The sequence below is a fragment of the Plectropomus leopardus genome, chromosome 9 (assembly GCF_008729295.1).
Source record: "Plectropomus leopardus isolate mb chromosome 9, YSFRI_Pleo_2.0, whole genome shotgun sequence".
Classification (NCBI taxonomy): domain Eukaryota; kingdom Metazoa; phylum Chordata; class Actinopteri; order Perciformes; family Serranidae; genus Plectropomus; species Plectropomus leopardus.
The window spans coordinates 28682647-28698188 of NC_056471.1; the positions used below are offsets into that span (position 1 = coordinate 28682647).

At 36.5% G+C, this 15542-nt stretch overlaps 1 protein-coding gene across 1 annotated transcript; it reads left to right on the forward strand.

The window, feature by feature from the left end:
• Positions 1-1771: 1771 nt before the first annotated feature.
• Positions 1772-14078, forward strand: tmem144b (transmembrane protein 144b). Its single transcript, XM_042493681.1, has 12 exons — positions 1772-1993; positions 2091-2258; positions 2928-3050; positions 4025-4124; positions 4346-4426; positions 4530-4608; positions 4840-4919; positions 6817-6935; positions 7312-7431; positions 10466-10563; positions 11849-11902; positions 12946-14078. The coding sequence occupies exons 1-12, from the start codon at positions 1903-1905 to the stop codon at positions 13027-13029; spliced, it is 1197 nt and encodes a 398-aa protein (XP_042349615.1). The 5' UTR covers positions 1772-1902; the 3' UTR covers positions 13030-14078.
• Positions 14079-15542: the final 1464 nt, after the last annotated feature.

Below are 15542 nucleotides of genomic sequence, written 5' to 3' on the forward strand. Positions count from 1 at the left end.
CATCAAATACTTTAAGTATTAAAAGTAAAAGCAGGTACTGATTATGCAGAATAATAATTTCAGAATATTATTTTACAGTAATTGATTATTATTTTTTAATTAGTTAATGTGTAAAAACATCACGTTCATGATGCAGCCAGTAAGGGTGGAACCATTTTCAATTAGGAATGAATGGTGTTTGTCATCACATTTTTATTTTATTTTTTTTACTTTCATTTTAATTAAAAACAAAAAAAAAACAGTATCCTTAAAAGATTATCTATGATGTGTGATGGAAATCTAAATTGTCAGGAAGGAATGGAGTGACTTTGCTCTCCTTCAGCTTACTCTTTTCAGAGATATGCCATTTCAAATATAATATGTGCACATGTGACAACCATCCCCATTGTGGGGTCAGTTGTCACACAATATGAGGTTGGTTTTCTCTGTTATTCTTAATGGTGAAAGATAAAAACTGGAAGCAATCTAAAAATTTTAAAAGTTCCATTTTTCCTTTAAATGCAACAAATAAACCAGCTAATGCATTGCGAGAACGTAAGCAGGAAAGTGTTCCTATATGTGCATGTTTCATTCATCTAAATCTAAATAAAACAAAACAAAAAGCAACACACGAGAAACCAAATCCCAAAGAAAATATGATAAGCCCCATTTTTAACCCCAATTTTTTTAAAAGCTTTTTTGCTGGCGACTAGAAGAACAAGTAGAAGTGAAAACACAGTGAGATTGGTATTTACAGTTTAACACGGAAAACACAACAAAGTCTCTGCCACTGAATGCCATGTGTCTTATGCCTGAAATTACCTTGTAGGTGACCTCTGACCCCAATTCTGAAAATTTCAATAAAGCAACAGCACCCTCTAGGGAGGACATATAATGAATGCGACAACTAACCCTGTTCTCCCCTACTTTATACACTGCTGGGTAAACTTCTGAATTTCCAAATAATATATGCACTTTTTCTTTGATTCAATAGCAATTGGCATGAGGGGATGCAATTGTTTGAAACTACTTTTGACCATGTCATGGTAATAAATATAAATGATTATGAAATGAAATTATTATTTGATTAATTGATGTTATTATGTTTGCCTAACATACTGATGTATATAATATATTATTATATTATTGTTTTTGTTGGAGTGAGATTGTAAGTAAAATCTCATGGTGAGAAGCATTAAATTAAATAGACATAATTATTCAAAAAAAGTTACAATTAAATATTTTTTTGTTTGATATTGACAGATATTTGTGGGATTATTTTGTAGGGAAATAATCCTTTATTTATTTTTTTTCCTTCATTCCTGGGATTAATACAATTTTATCTTATTCTAATAGTTTGCATTATAAGTAACTAAATTTATCAAATAAATGTAGCTGAATAAAAAATCTCAAAAATGTAGTGGTGTAGAAGTATAAATAAGTAAAGTACAAGTACCTCAAAACTTTAAGTACTGTACTTGAGTAAATGTACTTAGATACTTTCCAACTCTGAAAGCCTGATTCAATTATTTGTTTATTTGGTGTTTTTCTTCTTAATATCAAGGTAATCCAACACATTTCATATTTTTCCAGCAAGCTAAAAACATGAGAGTAAAACTGCAACAAATGTATTTAAACCTGATATTAAAAAATGCCCACAATACAAAAAAACGATGTCAGAAAACAGACATGATGTTAGCTTTCATAGTGGAGCGTTTCTTTCCCACCAGTTTTGTAATATTTGGATCTCTGCTGTTATGCGGCCTGTGCGCTGCAGCCATCATGTGTCAGATGGAGTGATGAGATAATTGGCAGCACCTGGCGGAGCGCCGCTCCTCCCCACCGCACACACACACGCATCCGGCTCCGCTGTTTTTGACACTGTGCACCGGCTCCATCTCAAAACAAATATTTGGTTTTGACATGCTCGAAGTAAAATACCCAGTTTTTCTTTTATTTGTGACCACATTACTGCTGGTGAGCTGTCAAAGCGCCCAACATGCTGCTGAACAAAGTGCGTGACCCAAAATGAGTCTGACTGTGCCCGAGGCTGCTGTGTGCCGGTAATCATCAATCCTGGCTGTTTGTTTGTTGTCTTAAAATTCTTCCAGATGCGACAGGTGGCGAAAATACTGCAGCTGGCAACTTTGAAACATCCAAGTTCAGCTCAAACTCAACCAATATGACTCATTTCGCCTACGGAATTGCTGCAAATGTGGTGGTTGTGGTGATGTACGGGAGCAATTTAGTTCCTGTCAAAAGAATAGAGACAGGAGACGGTAAGCATGCAGCACTTTCTATACTCTGGAATTTAACATTATTAAATATTTTCATGTGAATATGGTGTTAAAACTGAGTCTGTGTGGACATAAATTTGAGGTCCACCAATGTTGTTTTTTTTAGGTCTGATACCGATTATTAGTACTTAATGAAACATAACCAATATTTGGAACCGATGTGCATTTAAAACAAAAATGAAAATATTTATGTCAAAATTTGGAATATAACTAAACCTTGTTAAAATACCTTTAGCAAATGTTTAATCAAAATTGAAACTTTAAAAATCCAGTGAGTAAGTAAGTATACAGCAAGTTCCCTGCAACCTTTTAAAAATAAAGTTTCATTAAAAATTTAAAAAAAAAACATGAATGAATAAATAAAGCTCCCTAAAGTGTAAGTTCCTACACTTTCTTTGCATGCATTGCAGACTGCTTTCCCTTGTGCTGGTTGAGTGTAATAGGCACACTTTTTCTTCAAATTAATTGGTGGTCAAAATAAGACAATACAGATAATCGGCAAAATGCCAAATATCGGCCCGATAATCAGCCAGGCCAATAATCTGTCTATCCCAACTCTAGAATTTCACATTATTAAATGTTTTCATGGGAAGATGTTAAATCTGAGACTTTGTGGGCATAGATGCTGATTTTCTTGTGTTGTGTTTACAGGTATGTTTTTCCAGTGGGTTTACTGTGCAGCGATATGGGTTGTATCCATGGTCGGAGACTTGATGCTTCACTCACCTAAATTCTACCCTTTTGCAATGCTTGGAGGTGTTATCTGGGCTACAGGTATTGTCTCACAAAATCAAAATTGTAAACCATGATCAGTCTTGTGTTTTTCATTTGGTTGATTGTAATTTGGTCTCTATATCAAGCATAGATGGGTCAGGCATGACGGATTTAAAACAGCTTTAAGATATTTAAAGACTCCATCTGCAGCAGTCCTTCCTTAAATGATGGTGTTGATACTGTTTCTGTGAGACATGACAAACTTTTGATGTCTGTGACAGTGTACCAATTTTGTGCCGAACTCCATTTGCCAGTTTATCAGGTACATCCAGATAAAGCAACGGGGCTGAGCAGATTACACATTTAACCAGATTTGTATGATAATAGAATTTAACATTTTCGACCTTTTCTACCAAGTTTCGAATGCCAAGAAATTTGTTTGCTGCAGTTTGTGTCACTGTGTTGTTGACATGGAGAGATTGTAGACTATTAATACTAAATTTTGCGGCCTGTAGGCCACATTTGGCAGATTCTAATTCACGATAAAGTAAATTGGTTCACATTGGGAATGCACTTTGAATGTAAATAAAATGGCAGAGTTTATACAAAATGCACGTTTGGGAAGTACTGAGCATACAACTGGATAAATCAAACATAGATTAAACAGTGCAATTTATGTGAAAGTTTGATAATGGATGTTTTGATATAGTTTTTCTGTTAAACGTGGTCCCTATCATTCACTAAACCAATATATTGCCATTTTTAATGGAGGCGTGTAGGAGAAAAACAAAGTTTTCTTCACAAATTTGAAGTAACATGGCATGACTAACTGTTTTACAAATGGTTATTTTGTGGGTAAAATATTCCTTTAATGTCTATTAACTGGCCCTGAGCCTCCCGTCATTTTGCAAAAGTGACCCCAAGCAATTTCAGTATCTCTGCTGTCCACATTTCTTTGTCACCAACTTAATCTGGCAGACAAAACCAGTCTTTCTAAAAGACATGCATGTTGCTAACTTTCTTGTCACCTACAGGTAATATAACAGTTATTCCAGTTGTTAAAGCGATTGGCATCGGTCTTGGGAGTTTACTTTGGGGCGCCTCTACATTACTGATGGGCTGGGCCAGTTCAAGGTGAGTCAGATTATTTTATGCACCTCAAAGGAATTCTCTTTCTTTTTGTAACTTTAAATAAGAGCATTCTGAGATAATCAAGCCAGTGAGGGCAGTCACTGGGTCCTAAAATAGAGATGTCACCCCACACAGGGATTGTATTAATATGTCAATATATTGGATGATAATGTCACATTGGATAATAAGAATCAGACTGTCTGAGTACTGTTTGTCTTTTACAGATTTGGCTGGTTTGGGATTGAATCTGAGGATGTTTCCAGGCCGATATTAAATTACTGTGGAGCTGGTTTGTGTCTGCTCAGGTGAACTGCACATTTGGAAGTAGAATGAACAAAAAAGACATTGATGGTTTCTAGTTTTCAGTTTTGTTATGCATGACAGACATGTCTTTTGTGTTTGTTCCAGTGGCCTGATCTTTTTCTTTGTGAAGACGGACGTGGAACTGCATCCAGAGTCTGAATCGATTCCATTACTTCTTGACAGGGTGAGGGCATTGATTGGATGTTAGGTTATTTTTTCTCACCACCATTTTCCAAAAAGTCATTTCTGAAATCACACATTTGAACCATTTACCAATGTTCTCTCAAGGGCAATCAATTCCAGCTTTTTGGTTTCTCAAAGTGAGTTGTGATGACTTTGTCTTGTATGCTCTGATGGTGTCATTGTTCAGAGAGACAGCATGATTTTATATCTGGATGCTGCTCTTTTCCTGCAGAGAACAAATTCAAGCAGCTATGGACCAGGTTTGTCAGAGTTCTGGATAGATGCCATCAGACCAAAGACCAGGCGATTAATGTGAGTGCATCTCATTAGCAGTCAGTGAACACTGTGCACAGATATTGTGCTACTTACCTGTGTGAACCAATACTGTTCTTGCAAGGTAAAACCAAAGACAAGGGAAGATTTATCAAACATCGAAATGGATTAAATTATCAATAGAAACAATCTCAAGGATAGAGTATAAAATCAAATATTTAAAATGAAGCTCTAGGACAGTGATACTCAACTTATGACCTGCAGGCCAAATCTGGCCTCCGATTTGGTGCCAGGAGGCCCCCTAACCATTTTTCACAGTAAAACTAAAGTGATTCAGACAGGGAATTGACTTTGTACTTTTAGAATATATAAGGTGCAAATGTGCATAAAACAGCATCAAAATAAGGCTTGTTTATGAAAAAAGTGCCAGTGGAGGATCCCCTGCACCCCCCTCCCTAATGTCCTAATTATTACATAATTATTACTACATAAATTATACAAATATCCTAAAATCTTACAAATGTCTGGAAATCCTAGAAATGCCTGAAAATGTCCTAAAATTTCAGAAATGTCCTAAAATACCACAAACATCCTTAAGCCTTACAAATGTCCTAAAATCTTAGACATATTCTAAAATCCAAGAAACGTCTTAAAATTCTAGAAATCTGGGGCGCCCAGTGGCTCGGTTGGTGGAGTGGGCACCCCATGTACAGAAGCTGTGTCCTTGCTGCAGCAGCCGCGGGTTCGATTCTGGCCTCAGCTCTTTGCTGCATGTCATCCCCTCTCTCTCACCCCCTTTCATGCTATGTCTGCCTATCTCTAATAAATGCAAAAGCCAAAAAAAATCTAAAAAAAAAAAAAAATCCCAGAAATCCTCTAAAATCCTCGACACATGTATGGGGCTGCTGTTACTGGCCCCTGGCCTCCAGTCATTTTGCAAAAGTGGCCCACAAGCAAAGCAGGTTGAGTATCCCCACTCTTGGCTTTCACCAGTGGCTGTTCTCATTGAAAAGCTGCTGACCAGCTGCACCGCTGATTTCCCCCCTAACAACAATCACTGCAAAGCAAATGGTAATAAAGATCATCTTGCTAGATTTTCTTTTGAAGTGAGATATGTCAAGGAAGATATTTTTTCATTTCCCGATCTGCTCCAAAGTTCATCCTGGCTGCACCAATTTCAATTATTAAACATGTTCAATATTTGCAATACAATATGTGTGAGGGGGTAACCCTGACAATCTCCCTCTGTCCTGTGGGTTTCATGCCGTATGCACTATCATATGGGATTCAGCTCCTGCTGTAACATAAACTGTCCATGTTTACACTGTTTCTGATACTTCTTTTTTTAGGTAAATTTAAAAAACAGTTTTTCTAGTCCATCATCTGCCATCACGTTTCAAATCAAAGGGCCACTCAACAAGCCCCAACTGATTTTGTTTTGTTTGTTTTTTTGGCTCCTCCTGCACTCTTCTGTCTGAAAAATAATTGTTGTAACTTCCACATCATTACATAGTGAATAGTTGTTATTGATCTATATGTTGTTGTTTTTTCACCTTTGCAATAAAAATAAACAAAAAACAAAAAGAGTTAAAGTTTGGCAGCATCAACATGATTTGTTGATATATCCTGACAATGTGATAGGTTTAACTGGAAAAGCTAAAGCCCATAATCAGCCTGATTAGGAAGAAACAGGGTGTGTGAGAGAAAATCATGAATGAATTAAGCATTCAGAACTTAGTTTCATCTATATAAGGAATGCACAGTCCCTATTGTCCACCCTTAAATTCTCTGCTCGAAATAAAATGCACATATAATGCAATATTTAATTTACATAAGTATCAATCTTGCAATGACCAAACCTTGTGTTACAAATCTAACAGTGTGTCAGAAGATGTTTAAATTCCATCTATCATGCAGTGTCTCCTTATCTTCTCAGAGGCTGCGTGCTTGCTGTTCTGTCCGGTGTGCTGTACGGCTCCTCCTTTGCACCCGTCTTCTACATTAAGAGCCATTCGTCCTGCCATGACAGCATGTTCCATGGAGCCAGTGTCTATGGTATGGTTGTGTTTGATAACTGCATTTATTTTAACTTTAAGGTACTTACTTTAACTTGAAGAAGAAAAAGTAAATAAAAAAATCCTCTCAGGTTTAAAAAAAGTGTCACACTGTTCGTATATAAATATCTCTGGATGTTGCAGTGAACCAGTCTTAATATCCAGTTTCCTGAGAGACTCCTGGGTAGCTCAGGGATTAATAAAAAATTCTCTTTTCTCCTTTGTATCGCTTCAGCTCTTACGTTCATATTGGTTTTATTGACCAACGCCCGTAAAACCAAAGAAAAGCAATTTATTTAAACTTTTTTATTGCAAACCAACAGGAATCAACACAAATTGTTGTTTCAACTTCTTTTCTTGTTTCAACTTCTCCACAGACCTCGACTATGTTTTTGCCCAGTGCTCTGGCATTTTTATAGCAAGCACAGTGTACTTTGCCATCTACTGCGCTGCCATGAACAACAGGCCCAGAGTCTACTCCAGAGTCATCCTGCCAGGTAACGCACACTTTATCAGACAGTTTTGTGACATATTCATGATCTTTGGAGTCATTATTAATTTAAACTAAAACTGCCTTACAGAGATACCACTGTATTAGGTGCACCTGTGCAATCTAATGTATTCAGCACTGATGAAGGTCAATGAGGTGGTTATTTAACTCTAGGACTTTTTGAGCCATTTCACCCTATAAGTCCTCGGATAGTCAGTCATACTACTGGTTCCCAGTCAGGACCCCTGAAAGGATCCCAAAGTAGATCTGAGAGGTCACAAGATCGCTGCAAGAAGTTTCCTCTTACCAAGAATCCTTAAAGTATTATTTATTAACCAAATCTCCACCCTTATGCTCCCAAAGTATGGCATTGTATAGTGTTCCAAAAAGTGCTTTTGCAGAACATTATTATTTCATCAACATTAAATGACATTGAAAATTAGTTGTAATTAGCGTATAAGTTCTTGCATTGTGGCCTAAAGAATATTTTCTGAGGTCACAGGGACCTTTTAATCTTTGACCACTAAAATGTAAATAGGTCTTCCTTGAGTCCATTTGGATGTTTGTGCCAAATTTCTTGTTCTCAAAGTTCTTGTTATCGGGTTCACAAAAATGAGACGTACTTCAGGTCACAGTGACCTTGAAATTTAACCTTTGACCACTAAAATCTGGACAGTCCATCAATGGCTGTGGTTACACTCACACCAATTTTCCCAGATTATTCTGAATAAGACAATGTTCTGAATTTAATGAGGATCAAGTAAACAGCATATTTTCGTTAAGTATTCCGTATTAAGCCTTTTTCCAAATTGAGTTTTTTCCAATTAAGACCTGGGATATGCTGGTATTATTCAGGTTTTAATGGCATTATTTGGACATATGCGTCTCAACTTTGGATTTTATTGCAGTTTGTAACATATGGCCTCTTTTGTTTGTTTATGGTCAGCTGTGTGTTGTCATGAATACATTGTACGCAAACTAACTCAACAGTGGTTTGCAAAACTGTGAAAAAAATGCATGCAGAATAGCTCACATTTCTGGTTGGAAGAAGAAACACATGTACCCTTAAACATTTTAGAAGACTTGGATATTATCAGGTTTTCTTTCAACAAGTCCACCACCAGAAGGAAACTGTAAAAGCATCCTGTACATATGCAAAGAAGAAAAATTACAAGCTGCGGGAGCAATGGGAGCATTGGGGAAATGGAAACAGTATCTTTTTTTGGTATAAAAGCAAAAACCATAGTATTTTGTGCATCCAAGCATCCTCATTGAGTCCAAGTAGATATATGTGCCAAATTTGAGGAAACTGCCTCAAGGCATTTTTGAGATTGTATTGATGAGAGCAAGACCAACTTGAGGTCACAGTGACCTTGCATTTCAACCTTTGACCTCTAAAATCTGAACAGCTCATTGATTAGTCCAGGTGGAGGTTTGTGCCAGATTTGAGGAAATTCCTTCAAGGCCTTCTTGAGATATCGCATTCATGAGAACGGTACAGACAGGCAGACAATCTGCCATTTGTGTAAATATTCTTTTGAAAAAAGTTTATTCAAGAGCAGTAACCTGACACCATTTTTAACTTAAAAAAATACAGAACATGACAAAGAAAATAAGGCTTGGCTATTCATTTACATACAGAAATAACTTGATAAGAATGATTCATGCCAGTGATGATCAGGGAAATATGAAAGAATATTTCTTACATTTCACAAAGCTGTGCTTTTTTTGCTTGTCAAATGCTGGATACTTTATACTACATTAGGACACGAAATGAACTGTTTAAAAAGGAATTAGTGTTAGTTCAAACTCAGACTTCAACTTGTGAATGAGGCATAACAAACCAGAAGTCAAAGAGGCTGGGAGCCCTGTGACACAGGGTGTTGCAGATACAAGTTAATGCAAGCCAAGTTATAAAATCTTTTATATAACCCATTATCACGAATTTGCCTCAAAGGGCTTTAAACACATCTACAGAAACCACAAGCCGCTGCCTCAGAGCTGGCATCTTGTCTATCACACTGTTCAGCTCAGACAGGGAGTCTAAAAACTGAGAGACCTGGTTACAGTGTGACCACTGAACCGTCATGCACCAGGGGCCACCCGAACATCTAATAATAGCTGCAGTTTGACTCCAACCAAACCAGGAAGGAGAGAATGAAATGCAGCAGTGTCTTACGCCAGGCTGCATGTGCAGACACATCCATCCAGGGGATGCTTGGAAGTGTTGATTAATGGAAAACTACCGGGGGCAAACTTGTCCTCTGCAGCTCAAAATTTGGCATGCAGTGTGGTTTCTGAATAAAGATCTTATATTTGGGTTACAGCTTGGTGGGTAAGCTGAAGAGTGGACCTTAATTTCGTAATGTGATGGGAAGCTTGACCATTGCATCCACAAAATCTTAAATTTGTCATTGGTTTGCCTAACCCTGCCTAATTGTGTGCAAGGGGTTGACAGATTATTGGTCGGACGATTACTGGGGCCAATATTTGGCATTTTTATCAACGTTTTATTTTAGTGGTAGATAATGATATTACTTGTAAAGTGCAAAGAAAGTGTCAGTCTGGGAGAAACTTTTAATTTCTAAAACCTCAGGGAGATTTCTTTTTTTATTTGTTTTTTATTTGAATTTTAACTTGACTTTATAAAAAAAAAATTGCAGGGAACTTGCTCTATTTGATGATGAGAGTTTCAGTTTTGATTAAACATTTACTAAAGGCATTTAAACTGTTTTGTACTGGAGTTTGTCATATGCCAAATAATAAAGTGACACAAAGATTTTTGTTTTTATTGTAAATGCATATCAGTGCCAAATATTGGTCTCATTAACTACTAATAATCGGTATCAACCCTGAAAAAAACAATCTCAGTCGACCCTTACTGTGCATATGTAAAACCTAAAAAAAAATGCCTAAATTTAGTTCCTGTCACCTCTTGTTTTTCTGCTATACATACATTTGTTGTGAACTCTACTTTTTATCCTGTTTTTCATCTGCACTATATTTGACTCAAGCACATGCACTCTCCGCTTACTCCACAGGTCTATTTGCTGGAACCATGTGGGCACTGGGCACATACAGCTGGTTCCTGGCCAATAACTACCTGAGTGCAGTCATCACTTTTCCTATTGTCACTGCAGTAAGTGCAACTTAGTGGGACTGTCACCATTTGTTGGCCTCTGGACTGAGCAGTGTGCTGATCAGTTTAAATCAAGTACAAACACTCAATCATTAGTCTTTTTCAGAGATTTTAATTATGTTTAACATGTCATTATCCCTGAATAGGCTGATGAAACTCATTAGAGACACTCAGAACTCCAGCAGCAGACCTAAGCTTGATTACTGGGTCAGTTCAGACATTATTTTTCACATCTAACATATTGTTATCCAGTGATACAAGCATGATTTTTCTGTTGAGATTCAAAGCAGGAGGTAATTAAAAATAATCAATAGTCCAATACTATTCTAATATTTCCCATATTTAATGGAAGTGTAGCCGGACTTATTGTCTGATGGATAAAGCAGCTCATGGACCTGGGTGGGTTGAAGTCCCATCTTGCATCTCATATTCCCTCACACTGTTATGTTTTCACGAATGCTTTTTCATGTTTTAAAAGGGCCTGATAATAGAAAGAATGTAGTGTGGTTCAGGCAAACACTATTAAATATCAGAGCTACCTATGGCAACTCTTATGAAATGACTTTGTATCATATTTGCTAAAATTGTCACTATAGTCTGAAAAAGTATAAAAAAAAAAAAAAAAGATGTCCTTCCTCCTCGACCTCCAGCCTTTAATGGCAAAAAATACCTGATCAGGGTCTGATTAGATGCAGATTGCAATCATTTTCCTTCACATGCAGTAAATCCATTAGAAGTGTAAAGGCAATAGAGTAAGCAGAGGAACATGATTTTTTCCACAGATTTCTCTTTGCTCCCTCTGCAGTGTTGTGAATAATGTGACAGCAAATATGAAAAGTTATTTTATCATAAAAGTTACCAACTACAACTTTAATCTAACATGACTGTTTATATGAGCCCCCAGAGGAGCTTTAGATGTTTTCCTTGTTATCCTAATCCCTCACAAAAGCAATGCAAATACAGTCTAAAACTGTCCCAATAAAAGGTATTGGACAGACTCAAAGAAAAAGATCTATTAATGGCTGTTAGGACAATATAGACAGTTAACAGATAACAATTCGAACTATCAATGAATGCACATTAGAATGTAGGTCATGTGTGTGTAAAGCGCAACTGAAAAAAAACAACAAAAAAAAACTCAACTTGCAGTCACGTTAGCCCATTTTTGGATCTTAGCTCATTGGCAAATGTAAAAAAAATAAATAAATAAATAAAAATTGAGTATCAATAAGTAATGTGTAAGATTTAAAAGTCACAATTTACTTTTTGTTCTTTTTCTCTGTAGGGATATGGTCTGGTTGCAGCACTGTGGGGATCTTTGGTGTTCAAAGAGATTAAGGTAAGGAGAACGACACTGATTGTAACAAGAGCAAACGGGCTATAACAGCCCAAAACATTTAAATTAAGAGACATGCTGCAAATGATGCCAACTCAAAAATGTATATGTAAATGCAAAACCAGTACAACAGAGTCATGCTACAAAAGAAAAAGAGTGCTGCAGAAAGCTGAAACAAACACATTAACAAACATACTGCAAAAACAGACACTGCTGCAGCTTCTTAAACAATGTGAAGTATAAATAACACAAACCTTAAAATCAAATTCAATACTGCATATCCAGTCAACAAAACAGAAGTTCTCCAGGCTTCTCGGGGGGAGCGCTACGAGGAACAGCGCGATTTTTCGCAGCGAGAGACGACTGTTTTTCCCTTTTTTTGAGGTGGAAAGAAAAGTGGAGTAAAGAGAAAACATTTAAAGGTACGTAATCTTTTTACAGTTGACTATTTCTTTAACAAACAGATTAACATAGCTAGCATTAGCATGGTTCTACTTCCACCTAAGCTTGGAGCACTTCCATTATGTTGACTGGATAACATGCTACATATATTTATAATGGCATATTTAGTGATTTGTGTTTTTTTTATTATTATAAATAATAATAACAATAATAGAATCTACAGCAATGCAGTAGTAGTTTCTTTGATTAGACCCAGGGACATTTTACATAATAAAAAAACAAAACTAAACAACATACAAAAAGAGAAAAATACAAACCTGAAAAGTAATTAAAAGCTACATGTTTGCTGAGGTGACAGTTGCGTGAGGTTGTAGGCCTTGAACACATTGGTTTTGAGGAATTAACTCTGTATTGTTTCCTTATTTGCTGGTTAATGTATTTGAATTCTGCAGCATTTGGCATTTACAGTATGTCCCCGTTGTGTTGTTTTACATTTTTAAATTGGCATTCCCTTTGAAGCTGCAGCACATTTCTCCTAATGGAAATTTTTTGGGCCTTGGTGGCATGTTTGCCCTTGCCTGCCCTGACATTTTGAGCATAAGCATAGCTGATGTTAAACACTTGTTTTTGTTTCTCTTCATCAGGGGTTGGGCAACTGCTTAATCTTCTTCTTGGCCTCCTGCGTCGTGGTGACCGGGTCCTTGCTGACTGCCATCTCAAAGCTATAAAAATGCAGAAGGCTGAGTGAAAACATCTAGTAATTAATGATAATATACACATATCTACTAAAAAATGTCCTTGGTTTTATAAAACTCTTTGAACCCACATTTAAATAAACCAGATTACATGATGGTTGAGCTGAATGTGAAGTTTTCCTTGTTAAATCTGGGAAAGTGTCATTTTGAAGCAGCAGTGTTTGTACTCAAACATTTGGTGGCAGTGTCTTCCAGGAATGACCCTCATGCTTTCTGGTAGGTTCAAAGGGGAAGTTTGCTGTTGAACTATGTATGTTGTTTAAAATGTATTTGCTGTTAAACAAGTTTTGTCACATTTTGTCTTTTGTTCAGTTGCTACTCACCCAATACCCACATGACATGTTTACACATTGCTCACAAGCCAGCATTTGTTTTAGAGAGCCTGTCCTACCAAGATAATGCACATTATTATTTATTACTGACATGGTGGTTGTTTGTCACTGTTTTTTTTCTTTGTGGAAAGTATGACAATATGAGTCACTTCACACATGTTGCTATCAAAAAATGCACAATACTGACACATACTTATGAACCCATGCTGCTTAAAAAATGATATTTATTTGCCACATACAGGAATCTATACATTTATGTATTTTGCTCAATACAGGTGATTTTCATGCAGCTCATGTCTGGTATCCCTGTGGAGCTCACTTTGTGTGTAGTGTTGTGACATTAAAGCAGTTTTCTCTTGAATAATTGATTTCTGTGTTTGCTAATGAATGAAAATAGATGGCATAGAAGTGTCCTCTCTGAATAAATATGTGGAGTTAATTTTAAATATGTAGGAGGTGGAGGAGGTTTTGTTACTGTATGTTACACAAGTAGGACTAAATATTACAGAAAACATTCTTTAAAATGGTTATTGAAGGGATACTTCACCAATTTTTAACTAGCTTTGTATCAAAACAATGTGATTAGCATGTGAGAATGAACTGTGGTAAACCTCTTAGTAGTGTCTAACATGCCCCCACCCCCAAATGTCATAATTTATGTCACTGGCACACAGCTAAATAAAGTAATGTACGGCATATGGCAGTGTTTTGCTGGCTCTCAGGCGGTTGTTTGTCCTAAAAGTTGTACTTTTGCATTTTCATATTAGCCACCACCTATGCTGCCACTGCAAACAAAGAGCTGGATCAAGAGACATACCTCCCTCTCTGGCGTGCTCTCAAACTCGGACCGAAATCCGATCAAATGCTAAAACTAGGCAGTGCTGATCGAATAGAAATCAAGATTGTTACTGCACTGCCAATTTCTCTTTTGAATTGTTTTCAGAAATATATTTTTACAATATGTTTAGTTATAGTAGTTTGCAGACAGGAAGTGCAGGGCACCATCCTGGTTTCTGCACAGTGAAAACTGTGAAACAGTGAAAAAACTGTAATACTAAAGAGAGCTGATCAAATATAAACCAATATTCTGCTACTGATTTGTCTAGTTTTTGCCTCATAGGTTTTCAGAAATATGTTTTAGCTTACCGTTAAACTGAATGCAAGATCGCCGGCTGCCATTGTTTTACTTGGACCAGTCTGTGTTTGATGTCACCCATCAGCCGGAGTGTTTATTGATCTGATGTTCATGACAGCACTTTGAAAACCAAAGCTTATAGGCCTCAGTCTTCACAGACGGAAAAAGACCTGAATAATTAAGAGATGCCACTGCTGATTGAATAACTCACATTCATATTTAATTTATTACAGCTGAAGCAATGCATAGGTCAGATTTATGTTGTAACAGAAAAGCCACTCTGTAGAACTTGATAGTCTCTCTGATAGAAATTCACACAGCTCAGATAAATGGTGTGTTCTGGATATTGTTCAATGGCTGAGATCAAAGTGTTGGAGGGATACTTTGCTGATTTTTAACCATCTTTGTATTTTAACAGTGTGAGTAGTATGAGTAGTGTAAATGAACTGTGATAAAGTTCACTCCATCTTATCAGCGGCCAGATTTCCCCGCAAAAATCTGCTCAATGATGCATTTCACAAACTCACTCCAATCAAACAGTAAAACTAGACCTGCTGTTAAAATATAACCCAAGGTTCTTTTATTGTATTTCCTATTTTTTGCATAAAATGTTTTAAGAAATATATTTTTAAGCTGTAGTACGAGAATTTGTGAACAGGAAGTTGGCACCATACTTTTTCCTGTATTGTAAAAATGGAGAAAATATTGAAAACAAATAGTGAAACTTAACAGTGCTGATCAAAAATGCATCCATTTTTTGCCTAAAATGTTTTTTAGGAGCATATTTTAATTTGCCGTTTAATTCAATATTGTTTGTTACCGACTGGCCACCATATTGGTCCCTGAAGAAAAAAGTTTCATCACCTCGCCCACCAGTAGGAGCATTTAGTGGTCTGGTGCAGTGCATTCTGTTAGTTGTAGGTTTTCTACCCGTTGAGCAGATTTCAAAAGTATTTATATATTATAATAGAGTCTTTATACTGCAGAGAAATCCCAATTTTATAAAAAAGACCATCTTT